Source organism: Erpetoichthys calabaricus, chromosome 1, assembly GCF_900747795.2.
Source record: "Erpetoichthys calabaricus chromosome 1, fErpCal1.3, whole genome shotgun sequence".
Classification (NCBI taxonomy): Eukaryota; Metazoa; Chordata; class Cladistia; order Polypteriformes; family Polypteridae; genus Erpetoichthys; species Erpetoichthys calabaricus.
The window spans coordinates 103,148,243-103,175,063 of NC_041394.2; the positions used below are offsets into that span (position 1 = coordinate 103,148,243).

At 37.2% G+C, this 26,821-nt stretch overlaps 1 protein-coding gene across 1 annotated transcript in view; it reads left to right on the plus strand.

The window, feature by feature from the left end:
• The window catches only part of stard7 (StAR-related lipid transfer (START) domain containing 7), a 37,405-nt gene extending 16,877 nt beyond the window's left edge, over positions 1-20,528 (plus strand). Inside the window, exons 3-8 of the mRNA XM_028804548.2 lie at positions 4,295-4,344; positions 10,733-10,843; positions 11,328-11,410; positions 15,228-15,327; positions 15,963-16,047; positions 17,888-20,528. Coding sequence (XP_028660381.1) covers positions 4,295-4,344; positions 10,733-10,843; positions 11,328-11,410; positions 15,228-15,327; positions 15,963-16,047; positions 17,888-18,060 — 602 coding nt within the window. The 3' untranslated portion in view covers positions 18,061-20,528. The remainder of the gene's footprint in view (positions 1-4,294; positions 4,345-10,732; positions 10,844-11,327; positions 11,411-15,227; positions 15,328-15,962; positions 16,048-17,887) is intronic.
• Positions 20,529-26,821: the final 6,293 nt, after the last annotated feature.

A 26,821-nucleotide genomic window follows, 5' to 3' on the forward strand; every position in this document is an offset into this window, starting at 1 on the left:
ACACGTTGCTGATCATCATTGTCGCTAAAATCTTCTTCAGAACTGCTACAATCATGATCAGAATTATTGTCCAAAATCGCCTGCAAAACCTCACTTTAAGTCAGTTTACGTTTCGCCATATTCACAGCTTTCACTTTCGAATCACATCACGTGATCGGCCAATACAAGTGCAGAGTTGTCGAAATACAACGTAGTAATAATACCCACGCCAAACTGTCAGTTATACTACGCGCCAGGCATTCACATAACCACAGGCAAATGTGCCGGATAATTCCGGCAGTAAGGCGTCAGCAATAAAGCTACGATGCCGGATATATCCGGCAGAGAGCGGTTAAGGCGGTATGTAAGGGAATTTTGGAATTCACGTTCTTAATGACTTGATGTACCTTAGACCCCTCTGTATGAATTACCCAAAATATGAATAGAGAGAGAAATATAAATAAACAACCACACCACAGAAAAAATGCATGTAAAAATTGCTGCTGTTTAAGTGTGTTTTGTTTTTCAGCCATTCATGCCCGCAGTTGTATAGCTTAATTTTTTTTATAGCTAGCCTGTGATTCTTTTTCATGATACATCATTCATCTCTATTCTTTGGAACCTAATTATGTTAAAATAGACCGCATTGGAGGTAATGCTCTGATTAAATTGACAAAAGTTTACTAAGCATCAACTAAATGTGAATTCAGTCTGTCTTTGGCTGTCTCCACACTTACTACATTTTTCTTTAAAAACACAGACATTTGTTTCTGTTTTTGCCTTTTGTCGACACTATCCTGGCATTTCTAACCCCGAAAACGCTCTTGAGAGATGTATACTTATAAAAACGCTGGCTTGGCACTGCATTACAGTGTGGTGGGGAAAAATGTAATTTTGAAAACATATTCTCTAATCATGTTTTTATTGGTTTGTGCTTATTTCGTGGGTCTTTCCCAATTAGATCCTGGTCATTACAACTTCTTATTTCCTGACTGGTCGCCCTTCACAGAAGAAAACCTTACTTCAACATAGAGGATTTGCTTTCCATGGTACTTGTGTCGCTTATCTGTATGCTTTTAAATTGTATTTTGTAGATTGATTTCTGTATGCTGTCCATTTATGAAAGGTAAATAATTTACTGGTTGCTAGAGTTTTGTGATAATTCCTGTGGCTGTTGGCATTACCGTATCCAAGATTTTTGTTGCGATACACGGATGGCTGCTGTAGGTGAATGTCTGCATCAGATGTGTTTTCAATCTGTTTAGTATGGGGTAGAGATACTTTCGTAAATGATGTGAAAATGCTAGTGTGGAAGGAGATTATTCTTGTTTAAAAACACAGTTTTAAATGACAATGTAGTAGTATGGACATAGCATTAATTACCTTTTTAACATATATGAAAGCAGTAACAGTGTTCTCAGACATTCATCTAAGAGTTTCATTGTACCCTGTACACAACAATTCTACTACTTTTTCACACATAGTTGCAACATTATGGATATTTTTGTTATTGAATAAAAGGTGAGTAACATGTGTTTTGTATGGCAAGCAAGGTTGGATTTATATAATTATAGGACTTGGTAATTACTAATATAATTATATATAATTAATTAATAATATAATTATTGGGGGGGGGGGGGTAAACATTAACATTATACAAGTATTGTCTATTATACCTGCCTTGCACTCTCCACCTTGCTTTTTTTTTTTTTTTTTTTTTTTAAACTTGCACTGTGTTTTTATTGCTCTTTAATATTGTTTATCAGTATGCTGCTGCTGGAGTATGTGAATTTCCCCTTGGGGCTTAATCTATCTACTGTGTGTGTGTGTGTATATAATATGCAGTGGAACCTCGGTTTGTGAGCATTATTTGTTCCGGAAATGTGCTCGCAGTCCAAAGCACTCGTATATCAAAGTCAATTTCCCCATAAAAAATAATGGAAACTCAGATGATTAGTTCCACAACCCAAAACTATTCATATAAAAATGATTAATACAAAATATAAAGTAAGAATACATAAAACAAATTAACCTGCACTTTAACTTTGAAAAGAATCATGGCTGGTGTGAGTGAGTTTCTAAACTCTTGTGGGATTCCACCCAACGGGACGACACGCAGAAGAGCGTCCCAAAACAATCGCAGTCTCCCAGCGCTGTAGCAGTTCGCCGTAAAAGCGAATACGAAAAGATCGCGGACATGCTATAAGCACCTGCCGTTGATGGGTGGTACAAGGAACAAGGAACATTATAAATGCACAGGGCACAGTACTACTTGGCCACGGCCCTGCCTGACTGCTGTGTCTGTGTATAGGAGAGTGGCAGATCCCACTACAATAAATAACCACGCTGTTGCTGTTTCAAGCTGAATAAAGCTGGTGTTGCTAAAGTACTGAGACTCAGCTTCGTGTTTTGGGGTGCAAGACAGGGACTCGCACGTCAACGCACACACACACACAGTCACAATGCTGTAGTAAACAGTATACACTCGTACGGATGTTGACTATATGAGTGAGGCACGCCGACTCAGACGGAGAATAGGAGACGATTGCCCACAATCCCATAGCGAGAGAGAAGAACCATCAGCTCAGTTGTGATCACATGATGCTCAGTAGACAAAGCGTATACATACTACTCGTATTGCAAGACCTCGCTTGTTTATCAAGTCAAAATTTATTAAAAATTTTAGCTCATCTTGCAAAACACTTGTAAACCAAGTTACTTGCAAACCGAGGTTCCACTCTATCTATCATATATATATATATAAAATTATTAGATATATCCTGATATGTAAAACCATGGAATTTAAAGAGCGGGATTTACTTATTCATACCTTTATAAATGCAATTGGTGATCAATATGTAATGGATGCATAAGGAATTATAATAAAACTACAATTTAATTTTAACAGCTTTTGTTTTAACGTCTCCACATTTCATCAAGCCATCCATTTTCCATATCCGCTTTTTCCACTACATGTTTTCAGCAGCTAAGTACAGCATTGAGCATTTGGCCGGAATCCACACTAAATGAAAGGCCAGTCTATTACCGGCTACTTAAGCACGTGCATACAACAGTCACTGTTACGGAGACAATTTTGAGGCTACAGTTAACCTCCCATATCTTTCAGAGGAACTGGAAGTCGAGATTTACAATACAGAAAGAATATACAACACACTATATGGGCAGTAGCTGGCTATGCTGGAAATCAAACCCAGGTGTCTGGGACTGTGAAAAGCAGTGCAGTGCCAACCCCTACACCACTTGCAGTTGCAGATGTTGTGAAGTAAACAACATTGTTAATTTAGTAGATGTGAGAACCTGTTATGGACTTTGGACATAACTGTGTATTGTTCTACATGGTGTATGCATAATAGTGAATACTGAGAGTGAATAATGTTTTGATTTCCAAATGTAGATGTGATTATATTTATAAATCACCTACTAAATTGGTTGCAATTTGATAATTTCAGTTTTCTGTATTAAGGGGGAATACAATATAAAATTATCAGGTTCTAACTGTTTATTTAGATTTGGTTAACTCCTGAAAGCAATTAAACCAAACAGAATATTAACCTCTTCTTCTGTTCACTTGTAATTCAGAATATTGAAAAATTTTCCTAGAGTACATTATCCTGTGTTTATACATGTGTTTGATACTACATTACAGCTTAAATGAACACCACGAGATAGGTTGAATATGTTGTTGCTTAGGAGTTTTCCACATGTAGGTAAAAATAGGTAAGCCAGTAAACTAGTGCCAGAACCTAAGTACATTTCTTTATTTTTATTAGTTTCATTCCACTGGACAGAAAACTCATTATAGTATAGATGTCTGTGATTCATTTACAGTAGATTTAAAGGGAAATACTGTAAGGCAGTACGGGCAAACAAATGCACATTTACGGTAGATGCATAATTTTCTTCTTGTGCATTCAAGTGGAGTGTCTTTAACGTTGTGTTGTTTGAATTACCAGAAGATCTAAAAAGGGAAGATAACTATAATATGTTGTTATTTAAAAAAAAAAAAAAGAAAAAAAGAACATTGTTTTGATTCTTGGGCTTGCACGAAGGGTCCACATGAAAATTACAATGCTTCTACAATTAAAATACTGTATATGTAGAATTACACTTGCACAGTTACCTTAATCTTCTAAGGAGAATTGTTTCACTTTCTTGTAAAAATAATATCTTGTGAATAGTTGAAGGGAAATGCTCATTATCATAAAGTTTAGAGATATTTAACATGGAAAATGTGCTATATTTTTGTTCTAGATATGAAAATATAAAAAAAAATCTTTATTCTCTTTTTTTTCAGTTTTAGGATCATATACAGATGTCACGCCCAGACAATTCTTTAATGTGCAGGTAAATTAACATTTTTGTGCCTAGTTAAGGAGGGTGTTTTTGGGAGAGTACATGTAATAGTTTTTTTTATGTTTTTCACAGAAATACATTTTTAGTTCTTGTGAGTACATCAGATTGTTCAAGCAGTTTTGTGCCCAAACTACAACATAGTTGTTGTAGTATGTAATATTACCCTTGTTGTAGGTGTAGGGTGAACATTCCTAAAATTGAAAGGCGCCATCCTTCTCAATCATGAGAGAAGTAGTTAAAACTGTGCATTGTCATGTATTGCTGTGTTTCATAATGTGCAGCATATACATTTTGCTTTTAATATTTTGTAGCATGCTGCATAAGCAGCGTTAAACGAAAAAATATTCATATAATAGAAGATTACTGACAAAGTAGTTCCTTGGGCATTGCAGCATAAAAAAAAGTTGCATCTCTATGTATTCCATTCTTCAATTGCACTATCCAAGGGAGCAATGATGGCGATGTGGCTTCTGTCCACAAAGCTGGCACCTTTAAGGAATCCTTACTTTGCCAGCCAGCTGTCAATGATCTTTTTTTAAGCAATCGGCTTTTGGCATCTTGATGCACTTGGCCTTCACGACATTAAACAGTATGGTGCACACTTCTTGGACTGATTCCCATACATTTGATTTATCTACATCAAATGATTTAGTGACTTGTAACAGGCTGTTGTTGATGGTTACCACACTGTCACGGTTACTTAATTCTGAAATCAGACTGTCCTCTGCAGTCATGCTTTAGAGCAGCTAATCAGATGTTTTCCGTATGGATATCCCGCAAATGTTTTATTGCCACCCAGTGCTAACATATTTTGAAGAACCTCAATTACAATTAATTTGTCATAAAAATACTTTTAACTCATGCTTGAAGAGAAAAGTAGCATGTCATAAAGCACCCACAACTGGGTCAATGTTGCACATTTTTTAGAATAAAATATATCTGACCACCTCCATCATGCTAAAATAGAACACAGATTCACTCAAATAACATGAAATGTGTCTGTAAAGGACTGGGCAAAATTACTGAACTTGAATTTTTAAACGATTTTCCCACCCATTGCCATGTGTTCCAATGGCCAGTTTCCCCCACCTACCACATCAACTGGAATAGCCTGTGATGAATCCACCTATGACCACCAGTATGGGCTGTCCATATCTGAAGGCCAATTAAGGAGAAAACTAAGGAGGTTACACACAGGAAAACCTGCAGGACCAGATGCAGTCATTCCTCAAGTTCTTAAGGGCCTTAGCTGGCCAACTTCGTGGAATCCTCTGTCACCTATTCAGTCTTTTCCTAAGGCTCCAGAAAGTTCAGCAGCTGTGGAAAACATGCTGCAATTTGCCTGTTCCAAATAAGGCAGCCACCTTTTTATCTAATGACTGCAGACTCCAATGTCTCTCATCATGAAAACCTTTGAGAGGGCTGTCCTGGAATATATGAGCCCTCCTGTGGAGACCAACTTTACCCACTGTAGTTTTTCTATTGGGCAAAAATTAGACTGGAGGATGCAATTATCTGTCTTCAGATGTTTCTGCACTTGAGGGGTGTATTAATAACAGTGATGAGACAGAGTATAGGAGTCCAGTGGAAAACTTTATTTCTTGGTGCAGAAAAAAATCATCTGCATGTTTTTTGACTTTCCCCTCACCAAAGAGGCTCTTGGGTCCAGTCACTGTGCAGGGAATGAATTTAGAGGTATTGTACTCCTACAAATACTTGGGGGTCCACATAAATGACATTTTTTTTTCCTTAGGAAGCTACACTCCTTTTAATGTGGGTAGTTACATCCCTATGCTGAGCTGTTCTGGACTGATAATATCACTTCAAGACATGCTTACTGAATCAAATCTAATTAAAAGGGCAGACTCGGTTATGGGACGCACTGTGGACCCCCTGGAGATAGTAAAGGAGGAGAGATTTAAATATAACTGAGTGCCATTACGAACAATGCTACACATCCTCTCTGACACACTAGTACTGTGTGCATTCAGCCAACAAATTGTTTAGCATAAGTCTGTCAAAAAAAGACTACTGGAGCTTCTTTATACCAATGGTAGTACGTCTGCATAATGTGTCACTGTGACTGCCAAGTCAGAAATTTTCTTTCTTTTTAATTTTCTTGTTTTTTAGTCATTCTGGGGTGTGTTCAGACCTGTGTTTTAGTGTGTATCCATCTATCAATGATGTGTAATCATTCAGGTTTTATTCATGAGTATGATGACTGATTACTTACTCTGCACTTTAACGAATTTGTTTACAATAGTCATTCACACCAAGCTGTCTGTACAGCTTTTTGTGATTTTATTGACCGTGCATATTTGGCTGTTTCTTTAATTTACGACTAAAGTGTTTTATATATATATATATATATATATATATATGGTGGGTTGAGAAATATCTTTTTTGATGCACACAGATATGATGCTGTAGAATTAGTTGTGAGTGTGAGCAGTTGCATTAAATTGCTACAGAGAGGACTGTGTGTTGTAAAGTGGAGGGATAGCATGTGCAACTAATGAGAGCAAAAACAATTGTGGATTTGAACCAAAAGTTTTATCGTAATAGGCTAGGTTATTTTTAGGGGAAAACGTTTTCAATGTTTTCTGAAGAGCATGCATGTTTAACACAAGTGGGTCTTCTTTAAATGAAGAGACATGCAAAAACAACATGTCATCAATACATTGATCCTTTTATTGTTTAGCATTTTACATTTCTTGCAGCTGAAGGCAGAAATGAAGCAGCTAAATAAGCAAGTAAATTAATTAGTTAAATACAAAAAATGGTTGGAAAGAAAGTAAGCAGTTATAGAGGGGCCTCAGTCATTGATTTGATCAAAACATTCTGAGCATCCATATTATTAAAACAAAAAATCACAATGCTGCAAACAGGACACAATCCTTTAATTGCATGTTTGGCAAATGTGGTTCAACTTTAATTCTGTGATGATTTTCTGGATTTTATATTTGGCGATGCATAACACGTTTCGCTAATTAGTTATTTATAGTTTGTGTTTTGAAATATTCTGTCCCTCCACGTGTTACACTTAATTTTGAATTTAAGTTCTTGTCTATACTGTGTTAGCTTGTTATTGTGTTTAGCCATCATTCTCTTCTGACTGACTGGGAAAAAGCAGAATGAAAAATATTCGTTATTCTTGACTGATATGTCTACATAATTTAAAGGCTATCCTTTAGAAACCCCATCCAGTAATTAGGCAAACATCCCGTCTTTACCCTGAACACAGAATATTTTTCAGTACAAGTACTGGTATTGTCCATCCATTGTCTCCCGCTTATCCGAGGTCGGGTCGCGGGGGCAGCAGCTTGAGCAGAGATGCCCAGACTTCCCTCTCCCCGGCCACTTCTTCTAGCTCTTCCGGGAGAATCCCAAGGCGTTCCCAGGCCAGTCGAGAGACATAGTCCCTCCAACGTGTCCTGGGTCTTCCCTGGGGCCTCCTCCCGGTTGGACGTGCCCGGAACACCTCACCAGGGAGGCGTCCAGGAGGCATCCTGATCAGATGCCCAAGCCACCTCATCTGACTCCTCTCGATGCGGAGGAGCAGCGGCTCTACTCTGAGCCCCTCCCGGATGACTGAGCTTCTCACCCTATCTTTAAGGGAAAGCCCAGACACCCTGCGGAGGAAACTCATTTCAGCCGCTTGTATTCGCGATCTCGTTCTTTCGGTCACTACCCATAGTTCATGACCATAGGTGAGGGTAGGAACATAGATCGACTGGTAAATTGAGAGCTTTGCCTTGCGGTTCAGCTCCTTTTTCACCACGACAGACCGATGCAGCGCCCGCATTACTGCGGATGCCGCACCGATCCGCCTGTCGATCTCACGCTCCATTCTTCCCTCACTCGTGAACAAGATCCTGAGATACTTGAACTCCTCCACTTGAGGCAGGATCTCGCTACCAACCCTGAGAGGGCACTCCACCCTTTTCCGGCTGAGGACCATGGTCTCGGATTTGGAGGTGCTGATTCTCATCCCAGCTGCTTCACACTCAGCTGCGAACCGATCCAGAGAGAGCTGAAGATCACGGCCTGATGAAGCAAACAGGACAACATCATCTGCAAAAAGCAGCGACCCAATCCTGAGCCCACCAAACCGGACCCCCTCAACGCTCTGGCTGCGCCTAGAAATTCTGTCCATAAAAGTTATGAACAGAATCGGTGACAAAGGGCAGCCCTGGCGGAGTCCAACTCTCACTGGAAACGTACTGGTATTGTATATAATATAATATAATATAATAATACAACCCCAAATCAGAAAAAGTTGGGACAGTGTGGAAAATGTGAATAATAAAAAAAAAAAAAAAAGCAAGTTATAAATTCTCCTCAAATTTTATTTCATTGCAGACAGTATGAACACAAAATAATTCATGTTTTTTTTTGTCAACATCATTTGATTTGTAAATAAATATCCATTCTTGCCATTCAGGCTTGCAACACATTTCAAAAAAAGTTGGGACAGTACAGCATTTACCACTTTGTACAGTTCCCCTGTCTTTTAACAACACTTAAAAGACGTTTAGGCATTGAAGAAATCAAGTGACTAAGTGTTGCAGGTGTTAGTTTGTCCCATTCTTCCTGCAAACAACGTTTTAGGTACGCAACAGTACGGGTCTTCGTTGACGCATTTTTCGTTTCAAAATGCGCCAAACATTCTCTATAGGAGACAAATCAGGGCTGCAGGCAGGCCAGTCAAGCATCCGCACCCTCTTCTTACGCAGCCATGCCTTTGTTATGCACGCAGTATGTGGTTTGGCATTGTCTTGCTGAAATAAGCATGGGCGTCCCTGGAAAAGACGTCGTCTTGAAGGCAGCATTTGTTCCTCCAAAACTGAGATACACTTCTCAGCATTGATGGTGCCATCGCAGAAGTGCAAGTTACCTTTGCCGAAGGCACTGACACAACCCCATACCATGATAGACCCTGGCTTTTGGACTTGTATCTGGTAACAGTCTGGATGGTCCTTTTCCTCTTTGGTCCGCAGCACACGGCGTCCATTTCTTCCAAAAAAGATGTTAAAAACCGATTCGTCTGACCACAATACACGTTTCCACTGCACAGTACAGTTTTAGCTGGCATTTCCTAATGTAACTACGTACTGTAGTGCTTGAGAGTGACTTCCTGAAGTAGTCCTGAGCCCACGCAGTTATATCATTTATTGATGAATGACGGTTTTTAATGCAGTGCCGTCTGAGGGCTCGGGGATCACGGCCATTCAGTTTAGGCTTGCGCCCTTGGCCTTTGCGCACGGTAATTTCTCCAGATTCCCTGATTCATTTTACTATGTTATGCACTGTAGAGGGTGAAATGCCCAAATCTCTTCTTATCTGTCTTTGACAAACGTTTTTCTTCATCATTTCAAAGATTTTTGCTCGCACTTGGTGGCAAACTGGCGATCCTCTGCCCATCTTTGCTCCTAAAGGAGTAGGCCTTTCCTTGATGCTGCTTTTGTACCGAATCATGATTGCAATCACCTGTTAACATCACCAGTTTCAAATCACATCATTATTTAGTTATTATACCTCATTACTACCCCTTAATTGCCCCCATCCCAACTTTTTTTGGAATGTGTTGCAAGCCTGAATGGCAAGAATGGATATTTATTTACAAATCAAATGATGTTGACAAAAAAAACATGAATTATTTTGTGTTCATACTGTCTGCAATGAAATAAAATTTGAGAAGAATTTATAACTTGCTTTTTTCTTTTTTTATTCACATTTTCCACACTGTCTCAACTTTTTCTGATTTGGGGTTGTATATATACTAGCTGAAATACCCAGTGTTGCCCAGGAGGAAAATATAAAGTGGTTTTTAATTGTTTGTGAAAAATATAATTTAAAAAAAAAAAAAACACAACTTTAAAAATAAAAATCATGAAGACTCACTAATGTACTTGTCTTGTGGTCTTGAATGCATGTTATCATCCAGTTGACACTCTGAACCAGCCAACACTATTTAATTTCAAAAGCAACAGGCGGGCGTGGTGGTGCTCAAACATAAAGAATGCTGACAGTCACCTCCAGTTCGCCCACTGGTGGTTGTTCCGAGTGTCAACTGGATGATAATTTGCATACAAGACCGCAAGATCTCCCCCCACCCTACCAAGAAGGGGGTGGGTTAAGGTTGATTTCACCCTACAGTATTTTTAGTCGAATGAGAAACGTGTACCAAGTTTCATGAAAATCGCTCCAGCTGTTCAGAAGTGATATTGGAACATACATACATACACATATATTGACATATATATATATATTTCTGCAAGTTTTATAATTACTGCATTTATAATTTTGTAGAAATTGTTTTTCTTGTTGTAAGTCGTCTATTAAAGTTTTGTCTTTTTCCTGATTTCTCTTTATATAGCTAGATACAGAATACAGAAAAAAATGGGATTCCCTAGTCATTAAACTGGAAGTGGTTGAGCATGATGATGTCACTGGGTCAGAAGTCTTACATTGGGTCACGCATTTTCCTGTAAGATTTTGTTCTTCATTTAACTGTAAAAATCACTGAACTATGGTAGTTTTCAGTTGTGTATTGATAGCACAGTAAAGTAGTTGTACTACAGTTACTATGTTTAAGATTCTGTATTTAAGAAAACTTCTTTAAGAATATTGGTTTCTTATACTGATAAAAGCATACATTATTTATTTGTGTACTATCAGTGGAAAGAAAGTTAAAAGTGGCGAAAGTTAATATAACCTTTGTCTGTAATGCATGACTTGAGCCTTGTTCTGTTTTTCACAAACAGGAACTCTGTTTTGCATTAATGATAACACACATTGTTCCTTTGTGTAAAGTGGGGAATTAATGCTGAAATGTAGTTTTATGACTTTGTAATACAGTAGACCTACAGACACCTATAAGACGTTTTGTCTCTCTACCCCATAGATTAGACAAGGACTCTATAATATTTATTTATTTTTGTCTTTTTTTACTGTTTATTTTGTATTTGTAGTATCCAATGTATTCTCGGGACTATGTCTATGTTCGAAGATACCAGGTAGACTATGAAAACAACTTAATGGTTCTTATATCAAGGTGAGAAGCAATGAAATGTTGATGTTGTCTTTTCAAACCATATACCAGACTTACGTACTTAAAGGGCAAGTTTAATTGTTTGAGATATGAACTCGTGTCAGAATTTGAGTCAGTTTTGTTGCTTGAGTTTTTGTGATTTGTATTTCACCAAAAAAATTTAAAATCAATGTGATGTGAAATGCAGCGATTAATATTATAGATTTTTTTGTGTTATTAACACTTTATTATATGTTAGCATTACATTTTAAACAAAATTTAAAAGCTTTAAAAAAGTTTATGTGGGTTTTTTTTTTGTTTTGTTTTTTTCCTCTTTTATACTCCTGACAGGTGGAATTATGCAATGTCTTTTACAATTTATTTTGAAGAAATGACATTAAAAAATTAGAAATAAGTAACATGTTGCAATTTAATTATCAAATAACATACTCATACTGGAAGTGATGCACTGATAATTATGTAACTTTTCTACATTTCAAGTTCAAATCTGTCCATAATACATTAACATGCAACATGTTGCCAGTCTGCAGCTTTATCACCACCAGGTGTATCATAAAACATAACAGTTGAAAATGTGAGTTCATTTTGAACTAGTAAAGTACTTTGAATGCAAAAATCTTCCTTTCTACATCTACAAAATTATGAAGGACAGTCTTACAATGCTATGAATTTTGTAAAACGCCCCACATAATAAGGAACTGGTAAGAGACATTAAAGAGTGTTTTTTTTTTCTTTTTCAAAGTCATATTTGTACCTATGACTTGAAACACATGGAGACATGAAAATAATCAGTTGTGATATTGAGTCTGCAAAATGATAATAGAGTGAATTTTGAGTCACGTACAGTATAAAGCTCACTAAAAATATTTTTAAAGAGCAAGAAATATAAATCACAAAGAATATAGAAATTGTAACTATATACAGTATTAAAGGGATTCCAGGGTAGGTTAAGCTAAACAACATATTTTTTTCTAATACTATTCTAGTAAGGAAGGTTCAGTTCAATTTTATTTTTATGTGTCCATAGTACAGTGAAATTGTTCATTGCAGGACTACTCATGATTCAAGATTCATTTTATTCATCACATACAGTATTGTACATGTACAATGTGCATTAGAGAAATGATATAAGTAATATATAATGTAGATACAGGTACATAAATAGAGAATATGAATAGGGCATTATATCAATTAGTGATGGCTGAGCAGCAGTGGCATGTCCTGATTAAGAAGTCTTAAGGTCTATGGGTAGAAACTCCTTTTAAATCTCTGTTTTGGGCAAAAGACTGTGGAGACGTCTGCCTGATTTCAGTTGGTTCATGGGGTGTGAAGGATCTTTAATAATTTTGATCGCTCTAGTTCTGTATCTCCTATAGTAAATGTCCTATAGGGGGGCAGAGCACAACTGGTGGGACCCTTTGCTGTTTTAATCACTTTCTGCAGGGCATTACAGTCTTATACAGAGCAGCTGCCATACCAGGATGTGATGCTTTGGATTAGTATGCTTTCTATTGCCCCTGTATATAAAGTATTAAGCAATTAATGGTGACAGTAATAAAATAGGATTTAATGCATTTCAGGTAAAATACACTTTATAAACCTTCAAGAGAGGTAATGGAAAATTAACCAGAAATAGTAAATGAGTAAAATTAAATAAATGGGATGTCTCAAGAAAAAGTGAAAATTATAAATATTGTGTGTTAATGGCACTGTGCCCATTAAAGACTGTCCAAATCTCTTCAATAGTGGTCCCATCAATGTTGGCTGATACAGCTCTGGAGGATGTCACACTGGCCTTGCAAACCACTATAAGGTGTTGGTATTAAAAAAAAAAAATTATCCTAAACCAGCCGAATTATCTATATATATAAAATCCCTTTGTGCGTCCAGGTGTCCGTGTGTGGGTGTCTTTTGGTGAAGTGCGCATGTGCGGGGCACGGTGCGATGCGCGATATTACTGTCAGAGAAAGTTAGAGGCGCTTTACGGAAATGCAACCCAGTATTACTGCGAGAGGAAATTAAAGGTACACAATACAGTGACGCATATTTCAGCCACATACAAGCCAGTATTACTGTCAGAGGAGATTAAAGGCGACGCATATTTCAGCCACATACAAGCCAGTATTACTGTCAGAGGAGATTAAAGGCATATTACCGATGCGCACGCCTGTATTACCGCCAGAGAAAATTAAAGGTATATTACGGACGTACAAGCCAGCAGACGTACAAGCCAGCGGACGTACAAGACGGTATCCTTCAATAAGGGCGCGCACAAAAAGGCGAGCCTCAAAAGGGCGACCTCAATTGGGCGCAGCGAATAAAGGCACGCGTAAATAAAGATCTGCACCATTGTTGCTCTTCACATATTCCAGAGCCATTTGAACTAAATTATCTACGAACGCCTTTATTCACCGCGCTCAATTGAGGTCACCCTTTTGAAGCTCGCCTTTTTGTGTGCGCCCTTATTGAATAGAGCCGTACAAGACAGTATTACTGTCACAGAAAATTAAAGACACACAATACACGGCGGCAGCCCACGAAGAACGGTCAGCTCAGCAAGTAAACATCAACAAAAGAAAGGCTGAAAGAAAGAAAAATACGACCGACAAAAAGAATGAGGTCAAAGTCCCTTGCCATTTAATATAGACTGTTCCTACTAATGTTTATGCACTACTGTTCTAGCGCCCGTTATTGTAACGGGCTAAATGACTAGTCAGTAAATAATTTGATGAAACGCAGCACATTTGCTTTGGAGAAATTCGCTGATCAACACAATAAATATACTAAAATAGCTTAAATAAAGCAAAGAACTTGTTTGTAAGCATTTAGGAAGCCTATTCCAGCAATCTCATTAAGTATCTAGAAACTTCAAATGTGACTTGAGTCTCCCAAAAGGCAAATAAAATGCTTCCTATAAATTATTGGCTAACAAAACTTACCTGAATTGGCTAACAAAATTTTATCTGAATCCTGTGAAAAGTTTTGGAAACTCTATTTTATTTCTGTTTATAAAGGTATTGTTTCTAAGTGACAGCCAGCATGTATTTAGAAGGTGAAATCCTCTAAAACAAACAAGTTGCTGTACCAGCATGATTAAAGTGATCCACAAGGTGATGTTTAAATTGCTTGGATATATTATATTCTTTTATATATATACTATATGGGTTATTTTGTATCACTAGCTGAATTCCTAGAATTGAAATACAAATCCAGCAATGTTATGCTTGCATGTTAGCGTTTTTTCAGATTACTACATGTAGAAAAAACAATACAATAATTGTACTGGAGAATTTACGCTAATATGTGTTACTCGTTCCAGATCACTTTGAGTACCTCTGTTCTAAAGTAAACACATATAACAATTAAAAATGTAGTATTGCTACTGTGCCAAATTTTCAAGGCCTGTCAGTTATTACAGTTAAACTAGTAAAACATGTACAATTGTCCACTCTTAACCATGACATAATATCCCAGTTTCACATTATCTTTATTTTACTCTTAACAATTAAATGAGTTAGCATTTAAATATTACCAAAATGTAAATAAGCACTAGTTTCTCCACCAATGCATCTATGGAAATGTGATTGCAGCAGACTTTATGCTTCATACAGGATTCTTGCCATATCCTAAACAATGTAAAAAAGAGTATTAAATTTGCTTTTATTTTCTTCCTTTTAGTTTTGACTTTTAGCTGCATTCATTATTTTTTTCATCTCCAAGCTTCATGATACACAAGTAAAGTTGCTTGCAACTTTCTATTTAATTATACTTGTCTGTGGCCTTTTGTCTGTACATTTAATTTCTTTCCTACTGCTTGCAGGGCTGTGGAACATCCTGGCTTACCAGAAAGTTCAGAATTTGTACGGGTGAGGTCTTACCAGTCTAAAATGATCATTAGACCACATGCATCCTTTGATGAGGTAAGGGCAGTTTTATTTCTATTAAAGTCACAATTACTGCTTGATTTATAATTATGGTGTTGGTTGTGCAGAGTGTTTTTAAATACTCTGCAGCACAAACATTGATTATAACAGCATTGATTAGTGTTGATGAATAGCTCCAAATAAGTTTGTTTTCAAGATCTCAAAAAAAAAAAAAAAAAATCTGTACGGGGGAAAATAGAACACTCAGTCACGATTTTAGCTTTGCTGTTCAGAAATACATTTGTCTTTGTTGTATATTAATAAGGATTGCCATCTTCCCATGAATTTTGAAAGTTCCCAAGACATGAAACCATATTCTGACTGAAATCCATATAAATGTTGCCCCTCAGGCTGTTTTTCATGCTTAGGCAACCCTAGGATTTATTGGTATATTTAGAAACACTAACATATCCACTCTTGTGAATTTGCATCTTTAGTTTGAAATATTTTCAAAGCCCGGACTTTCATCTTCTTTCATATCCATTAATCATTCAAAGCATAACGATGCTCACTAAAATAAAAGCTTGCTGGCTGCTATATAATTGTAAATCTTATTATTTGTGTTTGACTATTATTTTCTGTAAAGCTTTATTTCTGTAGTTTATAGTAATCTTCTATATTTTATTTCACAGAATGGGTTTGACTATTTGTTAACCTACAGTGATGACCCTCAGACTGTATTTCCACGCTACTGTGTCAGCTGGATGGTTTCTAGTGGTAAATTCAAATATATTCTACTAAAAGATTTTACTAAGTCAAAAAGAAATGCAATTCTTTTTTAACTAATGCATGATCAGCTCTCAGTCTTAAGTTTTCATGCCTGTTTGATTATCTAAAGGTTATTTGAAAGTGCTATTTTTCATTAAAACATTTTGTTGGGAGCATATTTATTAGAGGGTTTTAAATGTAAAGTGTTCATCTTGTAAATATAAGTGTTAAAAGTATTAAATATTCTGTGTTGCTAATAATATTTAGTGAATTTCAGTTTGCAAACAATTTCATTATTAAATCAAGCAATGGTTGTACCAAAATAAGTACTTTATCAGTTACATTATTTTAACTTTATCCTCAAATTAGGAAATAAGGTTTTAAAAACGATTCCTAAAATGGTTAAGTGCATGGCAATTTGTGTTGGCCCTTGCAGCAAATTTTTATCACAATTTCTTTAGTTTTTACTTATAAATTTCCCCATGTGAGTGTAGATGTGTGCAAGTGTGCAAAATAATTGGGTGGTTCCCTGTCCAAAGTACTTCTGTTTTTAGATTATCTCCCAATAATTGTTTGTTGCATACTCATTAATGTAAGCACTTATGATGGCAACAAACAGAGTTTCTGGCCCTGTACTGTTTGGCAGAAGGGAGGAGTGAAGTCTTTAATTGTACTGTTAGCTTTTATAAGACATTGTTCTGTTGTATATGTCCTGAATAGAAGGCAGCTGGGTGTTGGAAAAAATATGTCACATTCTCCATCATCTCCAGTGCTTTACTATTTTGAACCAAATAAGTGCCGCACCAGGGTGTTATGCAGCCAGTGAGGATGGACTCCACTTTATAACTGTAAAAGTCTTGTCATGCAGATGGAGAAATGGGAACTTTCCTCAGATGTCAGAGGAAGTAGAGATGCTGGTGAGCTTTTATAACGAGAGCCAAAATTAGTTGTACCCACTTCAATTTGTCAGGATAGGCACTCCCAAGAAATTTAAAGGTACTTACACTCTGAACAGTATTCCTTCAAATGTAGATGGTACTGTGGTCTACCTTCTGCTTCATGAAGTCTATGATCAGCTTCTTGGTTTTGCTAACATTAAGGATGAGATTGTTGTACTAGCACAACTGAGTCAGAAGGAAGACCTACTCTCTGCAAGCCCTGTCATCAGTGTTGGTGATTAGTCTCATGATGGTGGTGTCATTGGCAAATATAATGATTGAGTTAATAGGAGTGTGGGAGGAGGATCAGCATACTATGCTGTGGAGTGCTGGTGTTGAGAGTTAGAGTGGAGGATGTGATGTTGCCAATCTGCACATGCAGATGTCTCTTTGGAAGTCAAAAATCTACGTGCAAAGGTTGGCCTATTGAGGAGATAGTTGGTCAGCTCTAATGGTACAACAGAATTTCATGCTGAGATGTAATACATAAATAGATAACAAATCTTTTCAGAAACAGCCTGTTTTAAATAGTTTCAGGCACAAAATGTATACATAGGGTCAAAAATTTGGCTTTAGTGTACTTTTTCTAACTGTAAATGGTCATTAAAACAAATTGTAGTGTTTCAAAAGAAAGCAGCCCGTTTTAAAAAGGGAACAAAACTTAGTTCTTTTTTTTTTTCTTTTCCCAACAGCTTACAAACACACAATTTAACACAAACACACTTTGACATTTTCATCATGCTAGACTGTAAAGTGAATGAAAATAATTTTGGTGTATCCCTCATTTTTTGTTGTTTGTTTGAGTCTCCTTGTGTAAGATCTAGACTTACAGTACATACATACATTTTGTGTTTCATTGTGGGTGTGTGTATTTTAATGATGTATTTATTAAAACCTATGATTTTTTTTAGGAATGCCAGACTTTCTAGAGAAGCTTCACACTGCTGCTTTGCGTGCCAAGAACATGGAGATTGAATTGAGAGACTATATTTCAATGAAGCCTGTGGAAAACAAAATGGCATCCAGTGCAGAGCGCATGACTGAGAAGAGTCGTGCAGGTCAGCAGCAAATGGAGTATGCCTAAGAAAGTTTGGAAGAAAATGTATAAAGAAACATGTTAGAGCTACTGCAAGCAAAAAAGAATTCTAAGCCAAAAAAGCAACAATTTTGTGGGAATTTTCCCAATATGTTTGCATAATGCCTTCTTTTTATTGCTGGGAGAAATCGGTGTAGTTTGTAAAGAACTTCTAATGACTACTAATGCTGATTTAACAAACTAAGCAAAGAACTGAGCTCTGACTCCCTTTTCATCTTTTTCTTATTACAAATATGGAACTCTAGATAATGATAATCATAGGATGCTTTCCTCTTCTTTTGCAGTCACCAGCATAGTAAATATTTTTTCCATATGACTGTATGGTAATAACTGTCACATTTTAGAGCTGCATTGGTTATAAATTTCAGATTTTAGTCCTGCCTTAAATCTACATTCCTGTGGCGGCTAGGTTGGAAAAAAAGAAGAAAACCACATGATTGTTGATCATAATGTTACAAATCTGTCCTTAGATTTCTACAGTTATGATAATGTGCACCAGTCCAAACTATTAGAAAAGTCCAAGACATAGATTCCTATTTCTGTTTTTTTTTTTGTTTTTTTTTTTAATGGAATTACTTTTTAAATTTGGTTATTGGTGTCATGTTTTCATTTTATTTGTTCTGTGTAGTTTGAAAAGGAACATATTTGAAACTGAAGTCTTTTTCTGGGAAAAATTCATTAGGATTGTGACTTCAGAAGTGCCATGATTTCACTGGTGCCTACATAATACAATCAAATGCTGTGATGTCTGCAGAATTTGTAAATAAGTATGCAGTCCTGACATTTTGGATTGCAGTGTTTGTAGTGATACTTACTCAGGCTTATTTATATCAAATACAAATATACAGAAGCTTAATGTACCTTTAAATTATATGCACTTCCATTTCTTCTCCTGTTTCACCATGCTGTTAATTCACATGACACCGCAGAGGATGTAGCCAATGTTTACAAAATTTAATTTTCATGACCTGTCATTTAAAAATTGAGTTGCAACTTTCAAACATATGAAATTGTATCTCGGTGTTTAATTCTTCTTTCTCTCACTGTTTATCACATTCTCATTGTCTCAATTTCAATTACTTATTCCCTGTCTTTCTTCTGTTTTTTATTGCTTTTATTCCCCAAGACTTTGCATTGATATCTATTACACATCTGTGTCTCCAATGTTGTTAAAAAAAATACACAATCCTATGATGTATTTCTGTGTTTAAGCTGTCATCATCTACGTTAAAACTATTTTTTTCAGTTTTTAAAAACCTTTTTAGTTAATCAATGATGACCACCTTTTGAACAAAACATTATTTTTTACTTAATCAGTGTTGGCCTGGGGGGTGGGGGGTGGGGGTAGGAAATAAACAGATTGTTAATGTAAAAATAGTTAATTGTATTGTTTGTGTATGCTGTGTAATTTAGCATGGAATGTGGAGTTTAAACTCCTCAGAATCAAGATTGATATTTTTTTACTTTGTCGGACCTCTCGAAATAACAGAAGCTTTTTAACACTGACAGAATGGTCAAACTAGTGATTTCAAACCAGAGCTAATCTTTAAATTAATGTGAGCAACTGTATGCAAATGAAGCAAGTATTTCTTTGTAGTTCGTTAATGCACCTATCATGTGACAATGACTGACTGTTATCTCTCACATTCTATTATACAAAATTAGGAAATGATTCCACAGAACTGAAAACTGTTACATAGTACAATAATTACATGCCTGGCCTTTCTGAAATATTAAAGGTTTATGTGGCCATGCACTTCATAAGTGTTATTTTGTTGTTAAAAAGGGGGGGATTTAGAAACTAAATTGTGTGGATATGCAGCTGTACTGCTTCAGAGAAAAAAATTAATGAGCACAGCTTTCCAGTTTACTTCATAAGTCTAAGCTTGTAGCTCCTGAAGAGGAAATTTTGTAAAAGAATTATGTTTGCACTGTTTTCTGTCCTAAGTGTATGTCAAATTGAACAAGCTATTTGCTAGGTACAGAATTATTGCAGAGTTTGATTTTGTTGCCCTGTTAACACTGACTGTGAACTCTTGCAGCTGACCTGTTTTTGCACTGGAAATGACCGTGTCAGTTAATCTGTGGCAAATTCGAGCCTTTTATATTTTAGATCCATGTAACATTATAGTTGTTTTTGAAAAAGTGTAGACAGTTTATAAAAGGACAGCGATGTGACTGCCTTGTCGTGTTATGTGTAAGTTGGTTTATTGTGAAAGCATTTTTTTACCTCTTTCTTTGATGTAAAAAGATAAGTTAAATTGAGAGGGGTTGTTTATTGTGCTTGTTGCCCAGACTCTCTCTTTATTTGCTCTATCTGAAGTTTGTTTCTTAAGATTGCCTATCCTGCTGCACTATTAGAAGGGTATGATTGTATATTTATTTAAGAAACTGGAATACTGATGGTATGAAGTACAATATGTGCAAATAGTAACAAATAAAGTGAGTGTGTTTTAGATTTTGCTTGTTTTATCATCTTCAAACATGGAAACATCTTGATGTTCAGTATTTTTTTTAATGTAGCACAAGTAAGAAAAGGAAAAAATGTACTACAAGAGAAGGTGACCAAAAAAAAAAACCTGTAATCATGTTTTCCAAACCTTACTATATCAGCTTATTCAGGTTGTTCCAAAGGTTACCAAGTACAAATTTACTGTTTTATGCATAAAGAAACCTACTGGGTCTACTTTAGATCTAATTGTCTCCTTTAAAAAAAGCAACAGAAAACTCAGTACATCCACATTTCATTCATGCTTATGTTGTTGTTTTTAGCACAATTTTAATAAAAACAGAGATTTAACAATGATAGCAGCTGCTGTCTTGGTCATCTATATGTATATAAGTAAATCCAGAAATGTTTTTTTCTACTGGGTGGTTAAATTAATATCCTTTGATTACAAATTGGGAGACACAGAAGACATTCAAACAAGCAGGTCTGTAAAGTGATTATACTTGGAAGCCATTGAAGCATATGGGCCTTAGACTGTGTCCGTATGAAGAAAGGTGAGACTTGGTAGATGATAGCTGTTCTGGGGACTGGCACAGCATCTCACCACCTTAAATTTGGTTCTTCATTTGATTAGAAACTGTGCTTGTAATAGTTTAGATAAGTATGCAAAATTATTTGTTTTTGTATGTATATTGTATGCACTTAATGTATCTGCATATGTTAATGTATACATACATCAAGAAAATTTCTAAAAGTCACTGAAAGAAATCAAAAAAGTGGCTGATACAGATGTTTCTGTCTTAGCTTCTCTTACCTTGTGATATATGAATATGCTATAGTTAATCTTTGAGGTTTCACAGTGATCTTGCTTTGCTAATATAATTGTTCTGAAATTTTTCATGTAGGAAGGCAGAAGTTTCAAGGCAAGATTGTTTTAATCATTTATCATGGCACAGGAGAGTGGCAATATGTTGATAAGCACATTCAGGTAAGAATTTCACTGTAGTCTGTACACATGACCATAGTAAACGTTTAAAACTTTGATGCAAAGAATTAACCCTCTGAAAGAGTATAAAAGTGCTGATTCAGGTTGTAAAACAAGGAAGGCATATAACCTTGTATATGTTGAACTACATATCCATGATGACAGACACCGTGACAATAGTTTAAAAAAAAAAAAAAAAAATCTTAAGTTACATATAGTTTTGTTACGTTTCTTATTGTTTAAAGCTTTTAAAGACTGGCTTGTCAAAGTTAGGGAAGCTTTACTGTCTTGTAGTATATTGTCTGAGTATATTCATGCTGAGGCATTTTGTCTTGTCAACCCCTATTTCTAAAAATTACCACATCATAACAGACTTAATTGTGTAAGGTCTGAATTGGATATTCCTGATTGGAACAGCCAACAGTTTTTATGAGAGTCATTGCTATTTGAATTTATATCCCTTTTGTGGTTTTGATCGTCCACTAGACATGCTGTTCAGTTAAATCTGCAGTTAGTTTGTCCACAGCAAAAACTACAGACTATATATCTTGTCCAGTTACTAAATAGAAGGTGTTTGTTTTCTGCTACTATAACGAACACTGTTTGGTTTTCGTTTAGTTTACATGCTTGCCCAAGATTTGGATTCTTAGTTAAATAGCAAGCAACTTTGAGATACAAATTAAAAGGAAATTTGGCAGCTAAATGCTTCACTTGTGGATAGTGTTATAATATATCTCTGGTCAGTTTTGAATAATAGTCATGTTTCTTTCAAAATATAACAAGTACTAATGTGCTCTGGTCCACGAAAGTTTCAGCAATGTTTTTAAAAAAGGACAATCTACGTCAGGTTGAGGAGCATGAACTGATACAGTGTGTTGCTGCACTCACCACATAAAAAAACAGCTTGAGATCCTAGTTGGCACACCCAGGCAGACACACAGTCCAGTCCCCTCCCAAGAGAAATGACCATCTGCCGCAGCCAGGTGTTACTTGGGTGTCCCCATAGCTTGGTCCAGCCGCTCAGGTTCTCAACAATAAGGATCCTGTGAGCCAGATAACCGTCGGGGAATCGCGTCACATGGCTGTAGTGCCATAACTGATGCTTCCTCACAGTGCGGTTAATATGCCTCATTTGGGACTCTGTGAGCAATCGCTCATTGGACACAAAGTCAAACCAATGGTACCCAAGGATTCTTTGAAGAGAAACAGTACCGAAGGAGTCCAGTCTTTGTCTTAGGTCACTGGATAGCACCGATGTCTCACAACCATATAGGAAAACAGGAAGCACCAGGACTCTAAAGACTTGGACCTTCATCTTTTTGCAAAGATGAAGATAGGAGGATCACACACCCCTTTCCAGTGACCTGACGACCAACCCATGCTCTCCCAGTCCGTCTTCTGACTTCTCACCGGAGACATGAATGTTGCTGCCAAGGTAAGTAAACCTCTTGATGAGGTCGACATTCTCTCTGCAGACAGACACACTGCCAATGGCTGTGCCCAAGAGGCCATTGAAGCCCTGGACCTTAGTTTTCATCCAGGACACTTGCAAGCCCAGACACTCAGACTCCTCACTCACTCTCTTGAGAGCCCTTATCAGAGCCTCCATTGACTCAGTGAAGATCAAAGCATCGTCGGCAAATTCAACAGCAGTGAATCTTTCTTCACCAACAGATGCCCCACAGCAGCTGGCACCCACGACCCTGCCCAACACCCAGTCCATGCAAGCATTGAACAGAGTAGGAACAAGAATTCACCCCTGACGAACTCCAGAGTCAACTGGGAAAAATGCAGAGGATCTGCCTCCACTCTGCACAGCATTCACAGTACCAGTGTACAGGCTGGTCATGATATCCAGCAACTTTGGGGGTATCCAGCAAAATCTCAGGATGGCTTACAGGACAGCTTGATCAGTGGAGTCAAAATGCTTTAAGAAAATCGACAAAGGCTGCAAAAAAACTGCCAATATTCACATCTGTGCTCTCTGAGAACACTCCGTTTCAGAATGTGGTCAATGGTAGACTTCTTGGGCGTAAAACTAGACAGCTCCAGTCAATGGTAGGTGAGCAAGTGATTACAGATCCCATTGAGGATGACCCTAGCAAAAACCTTACCCAGCACTGAGAGCAGCGCTATTCCCCAGTAGTTGCAGCAATCCAGGTGATCACCCTTTGCTATCCAGATAGGGATGACAAGTCTCGTTTTCCAGTCAGTTGGGATGATATCCATTTCACAAATGGAAGCAAAGATTGAAAACATCTCTAGTGTAGATCTGTACATTTCATTTCTTCATTATTTACTCAGTTACTTTAATAAACTGTTAATTTATAATGAACTCACAAAGGTACAAATTGGGCCCAATTACCAGGTGTGTTGTTGGTTTTCTTCTTATTAGTGCCTGATTGTTAATGGGAAGCTAACTAACAAAACAAGAACTGATCAAAACTGGTAGTGCAGCTGTCCAGGAGTTAGGGTAACTGACAATTTGAAATTGGCTCTGTGTGAATGTGAGAGTGGGCCCTGCGATAGACTGGCATCCTGTCTACGATAGCCTTGCACCCTATCTTGTGACAGTGAAGTTGCTTAAGCTTTCATGTGAATGTATTTAGGGATATATGTTTGAATTGTAATTATAGGCATAAACTGGGTCCTAGTTAAGAAAACTGAAAGCTACCAAGATGGATGATCCCTTCTCAAGTCCATTGTGGTTAGAGTTCATGACCAGCATGCATTCTGTGATCCTTTGTTAATTTTGCTGTCCTCCTTGCCTTCGTTCTCCTTATTCCCTTTTGTCTGCTGTCATTTACTTTAATAACCGGCAGTTAAAACATTAAAGCTTACTGGATTTTTCCTCCCTCCTCTCATTCCCATAAATCTCTGATGACTCCACTGGAAGGCAAGCCATGTAGAGGTTTTCAGGACGTCCGTGACTGCGACAAGGGGGGGAGGGGAGGGGAGGGGGGGGGGGGGTTATTGTAGGGGGTGTGCGGGTGTGGAAGAAGCAGTTTGGTAACAAAAGAAGCTAATGATAAATGAAGTTGTGCTGCCCCCTCTGTTCACCTGTATCGTAAATATCTCTCACAAGGGGCGCATGACTCATGCCAGCTGACTGCACAATGGAAGCAGCAGTGCAGCCCTTTGCACCACACTTATAAAGGCAGAATGAATGCTCAATGAAAGTGGGAGCGGAAATGTTTAGCATAGAATTTTTGACTGAATTTGCCTGCTGTCTGATGGGAGTCCTGACATTAAGGATATTTTGTGCTTAAGCCAATCTTTGGCATGCAGGGAACAAGCCACACCCCTAGGCCCGCTGTGACAAAGAAACAGTCTTGACCAAAAACTAACTTAGTTTTCATGAAGATGACAAACAGAACTGGTGGCATATTGGGGGAGAAAAATGTAACAAAGCAACAGTTGGAAGACTACATATACAAGTTTTTATTATTGGATAAAACTAGCATGGATGGTAATGCAAATAGCTATATGTCGTGGCATGGAATCATATAGATGCTGAATAATGTCTGGTGGCATGCCCACCCAGTCACTTTGCATCTACCCCTCCATAGAGGCAGTGGACCTTGTAGGATGTTCTGCACTGTTCTGTTGGAGTGATGTATCCAGTGTTCATATCATATAGGCGTTTCTGCTTAACTACTGGGTCAAGGTCATAGGATAGTGACAAGAACCTTGAATCAAACTCCCCTTGACAAGGAGCATTGGCAGTCCCTCTCCACACTTTGATGCATTCTCTTCTAGTAGTATGCTATTTAATAATGATAAGTTATTTATATAGTGCCTTTCCCATGCTCATGCATGTAGTGGACATCAGCCGCACAGGAGAAATGGGGCTCATTGTCTGAAACTAGTCCAAGCACAGTAAGGAATGGCAAACAGTGTGCAGTCCAGTATTTGCTCTGTATGTTGATCTATGAAGAATGCTGTGGTGTGATGCAAATATAAAGTGCAATATAAATAAAATTTATTATTATTATTATTATTATTGACATAGACACTACAATGGTGTGTCAGATCTGTAAAGGCGATGCTACAGGTCCATCCCAATGAATGCAACATCATTCTATGGCCAATATGCTGGGCTGACTGACCCTTCAGCTTCATACAGACACAACTGTTTCCTTTTAGAACCCTTCAGTTGTTCTTACAGCTGACAAAGCCATTAGCGGTGCATTTTCAGTGAGGTACAGAGACAGTCCAGTCATCCTATGGTCACTGTGATCCCACTCGTCTGGTAATCTTCTTTTGAGGAGGAATGTGATGTTGGAACCCATTAGTAAAAGTTATGAGCATAACAGACACGAATACATTAATTTTTATATTCTCATAAACTGAACCAGGTCTTCTGGGTCCAACTGTTTTTTTTTCCTTCCTCTACCACCCCACATTATATATAGGTACCCTCTCTCTTAGCAAATAACATGTCCGTACAACTCTAAGGCGAGCACTGTCAGTGCATTTATTAAAACTAAAGCCCTAACAATATGAACCGTCATGTTACAGACCATCCTTTTATCAACAAATTTTCCCCATCATTGCACAGATTTTAACAAGGGTAGCATTTTATGGCTGTTCGCAAAATAACTGCCTTTTATTGAAGCAAATGACAGTCTGTTAGAGGAGGATCTGAACTCCATGCTATTTCTTGTGTCTCGGGAGTGAAGGCAGCATTGTGGTGAAGGGTATTGCCAAGCAGTACAGTAGCGTTTGTAGCAGTTGTCTTTGGTTTTGTCATCCTTTTGTTTGTACCATTCAAAAGTGTTTGATTTTTCTGAATGACAGCAAGTAGAGTGCTTATGCTTTCTACCAAATAGTAGACCTAGTTTCGTTTTCCCCTGAAAGTTTGAAAAAGTTTATGCATGTTCAATAGCAGAATGAAGCCTGTAAAACAGTTCACTTATGCATTGAAGTATCAATTTGTTCTATTAATTTTAACAAATGGTGAGTACTTTATATGCAGAAGGATACATTATAAATTATATGTGCATTTATTTCCCAAATTTGCTTATGCAGTTCATGGTTGCTTAGAGCTGTAGCCCATTCTGGTAATAAAGGACACAGTTCATTATGTTGCACATTGATTCACAGACAGTAGGACCAATTTAGCCTTACAAATAAATGAAACCTGCATGTGTGTGGGAAATGGGAGGAATAACCGCAGATACACAGGGAAAACATTCAAACTCTAAATAGATAGTGTTCAGTGATTTGAATCAAGTCTCCTGGAGCTGTTAATATACTCCATGCAGTATATTAAATAAAATGAGTATTCATAAAGCCCTTAAGCACACCATATA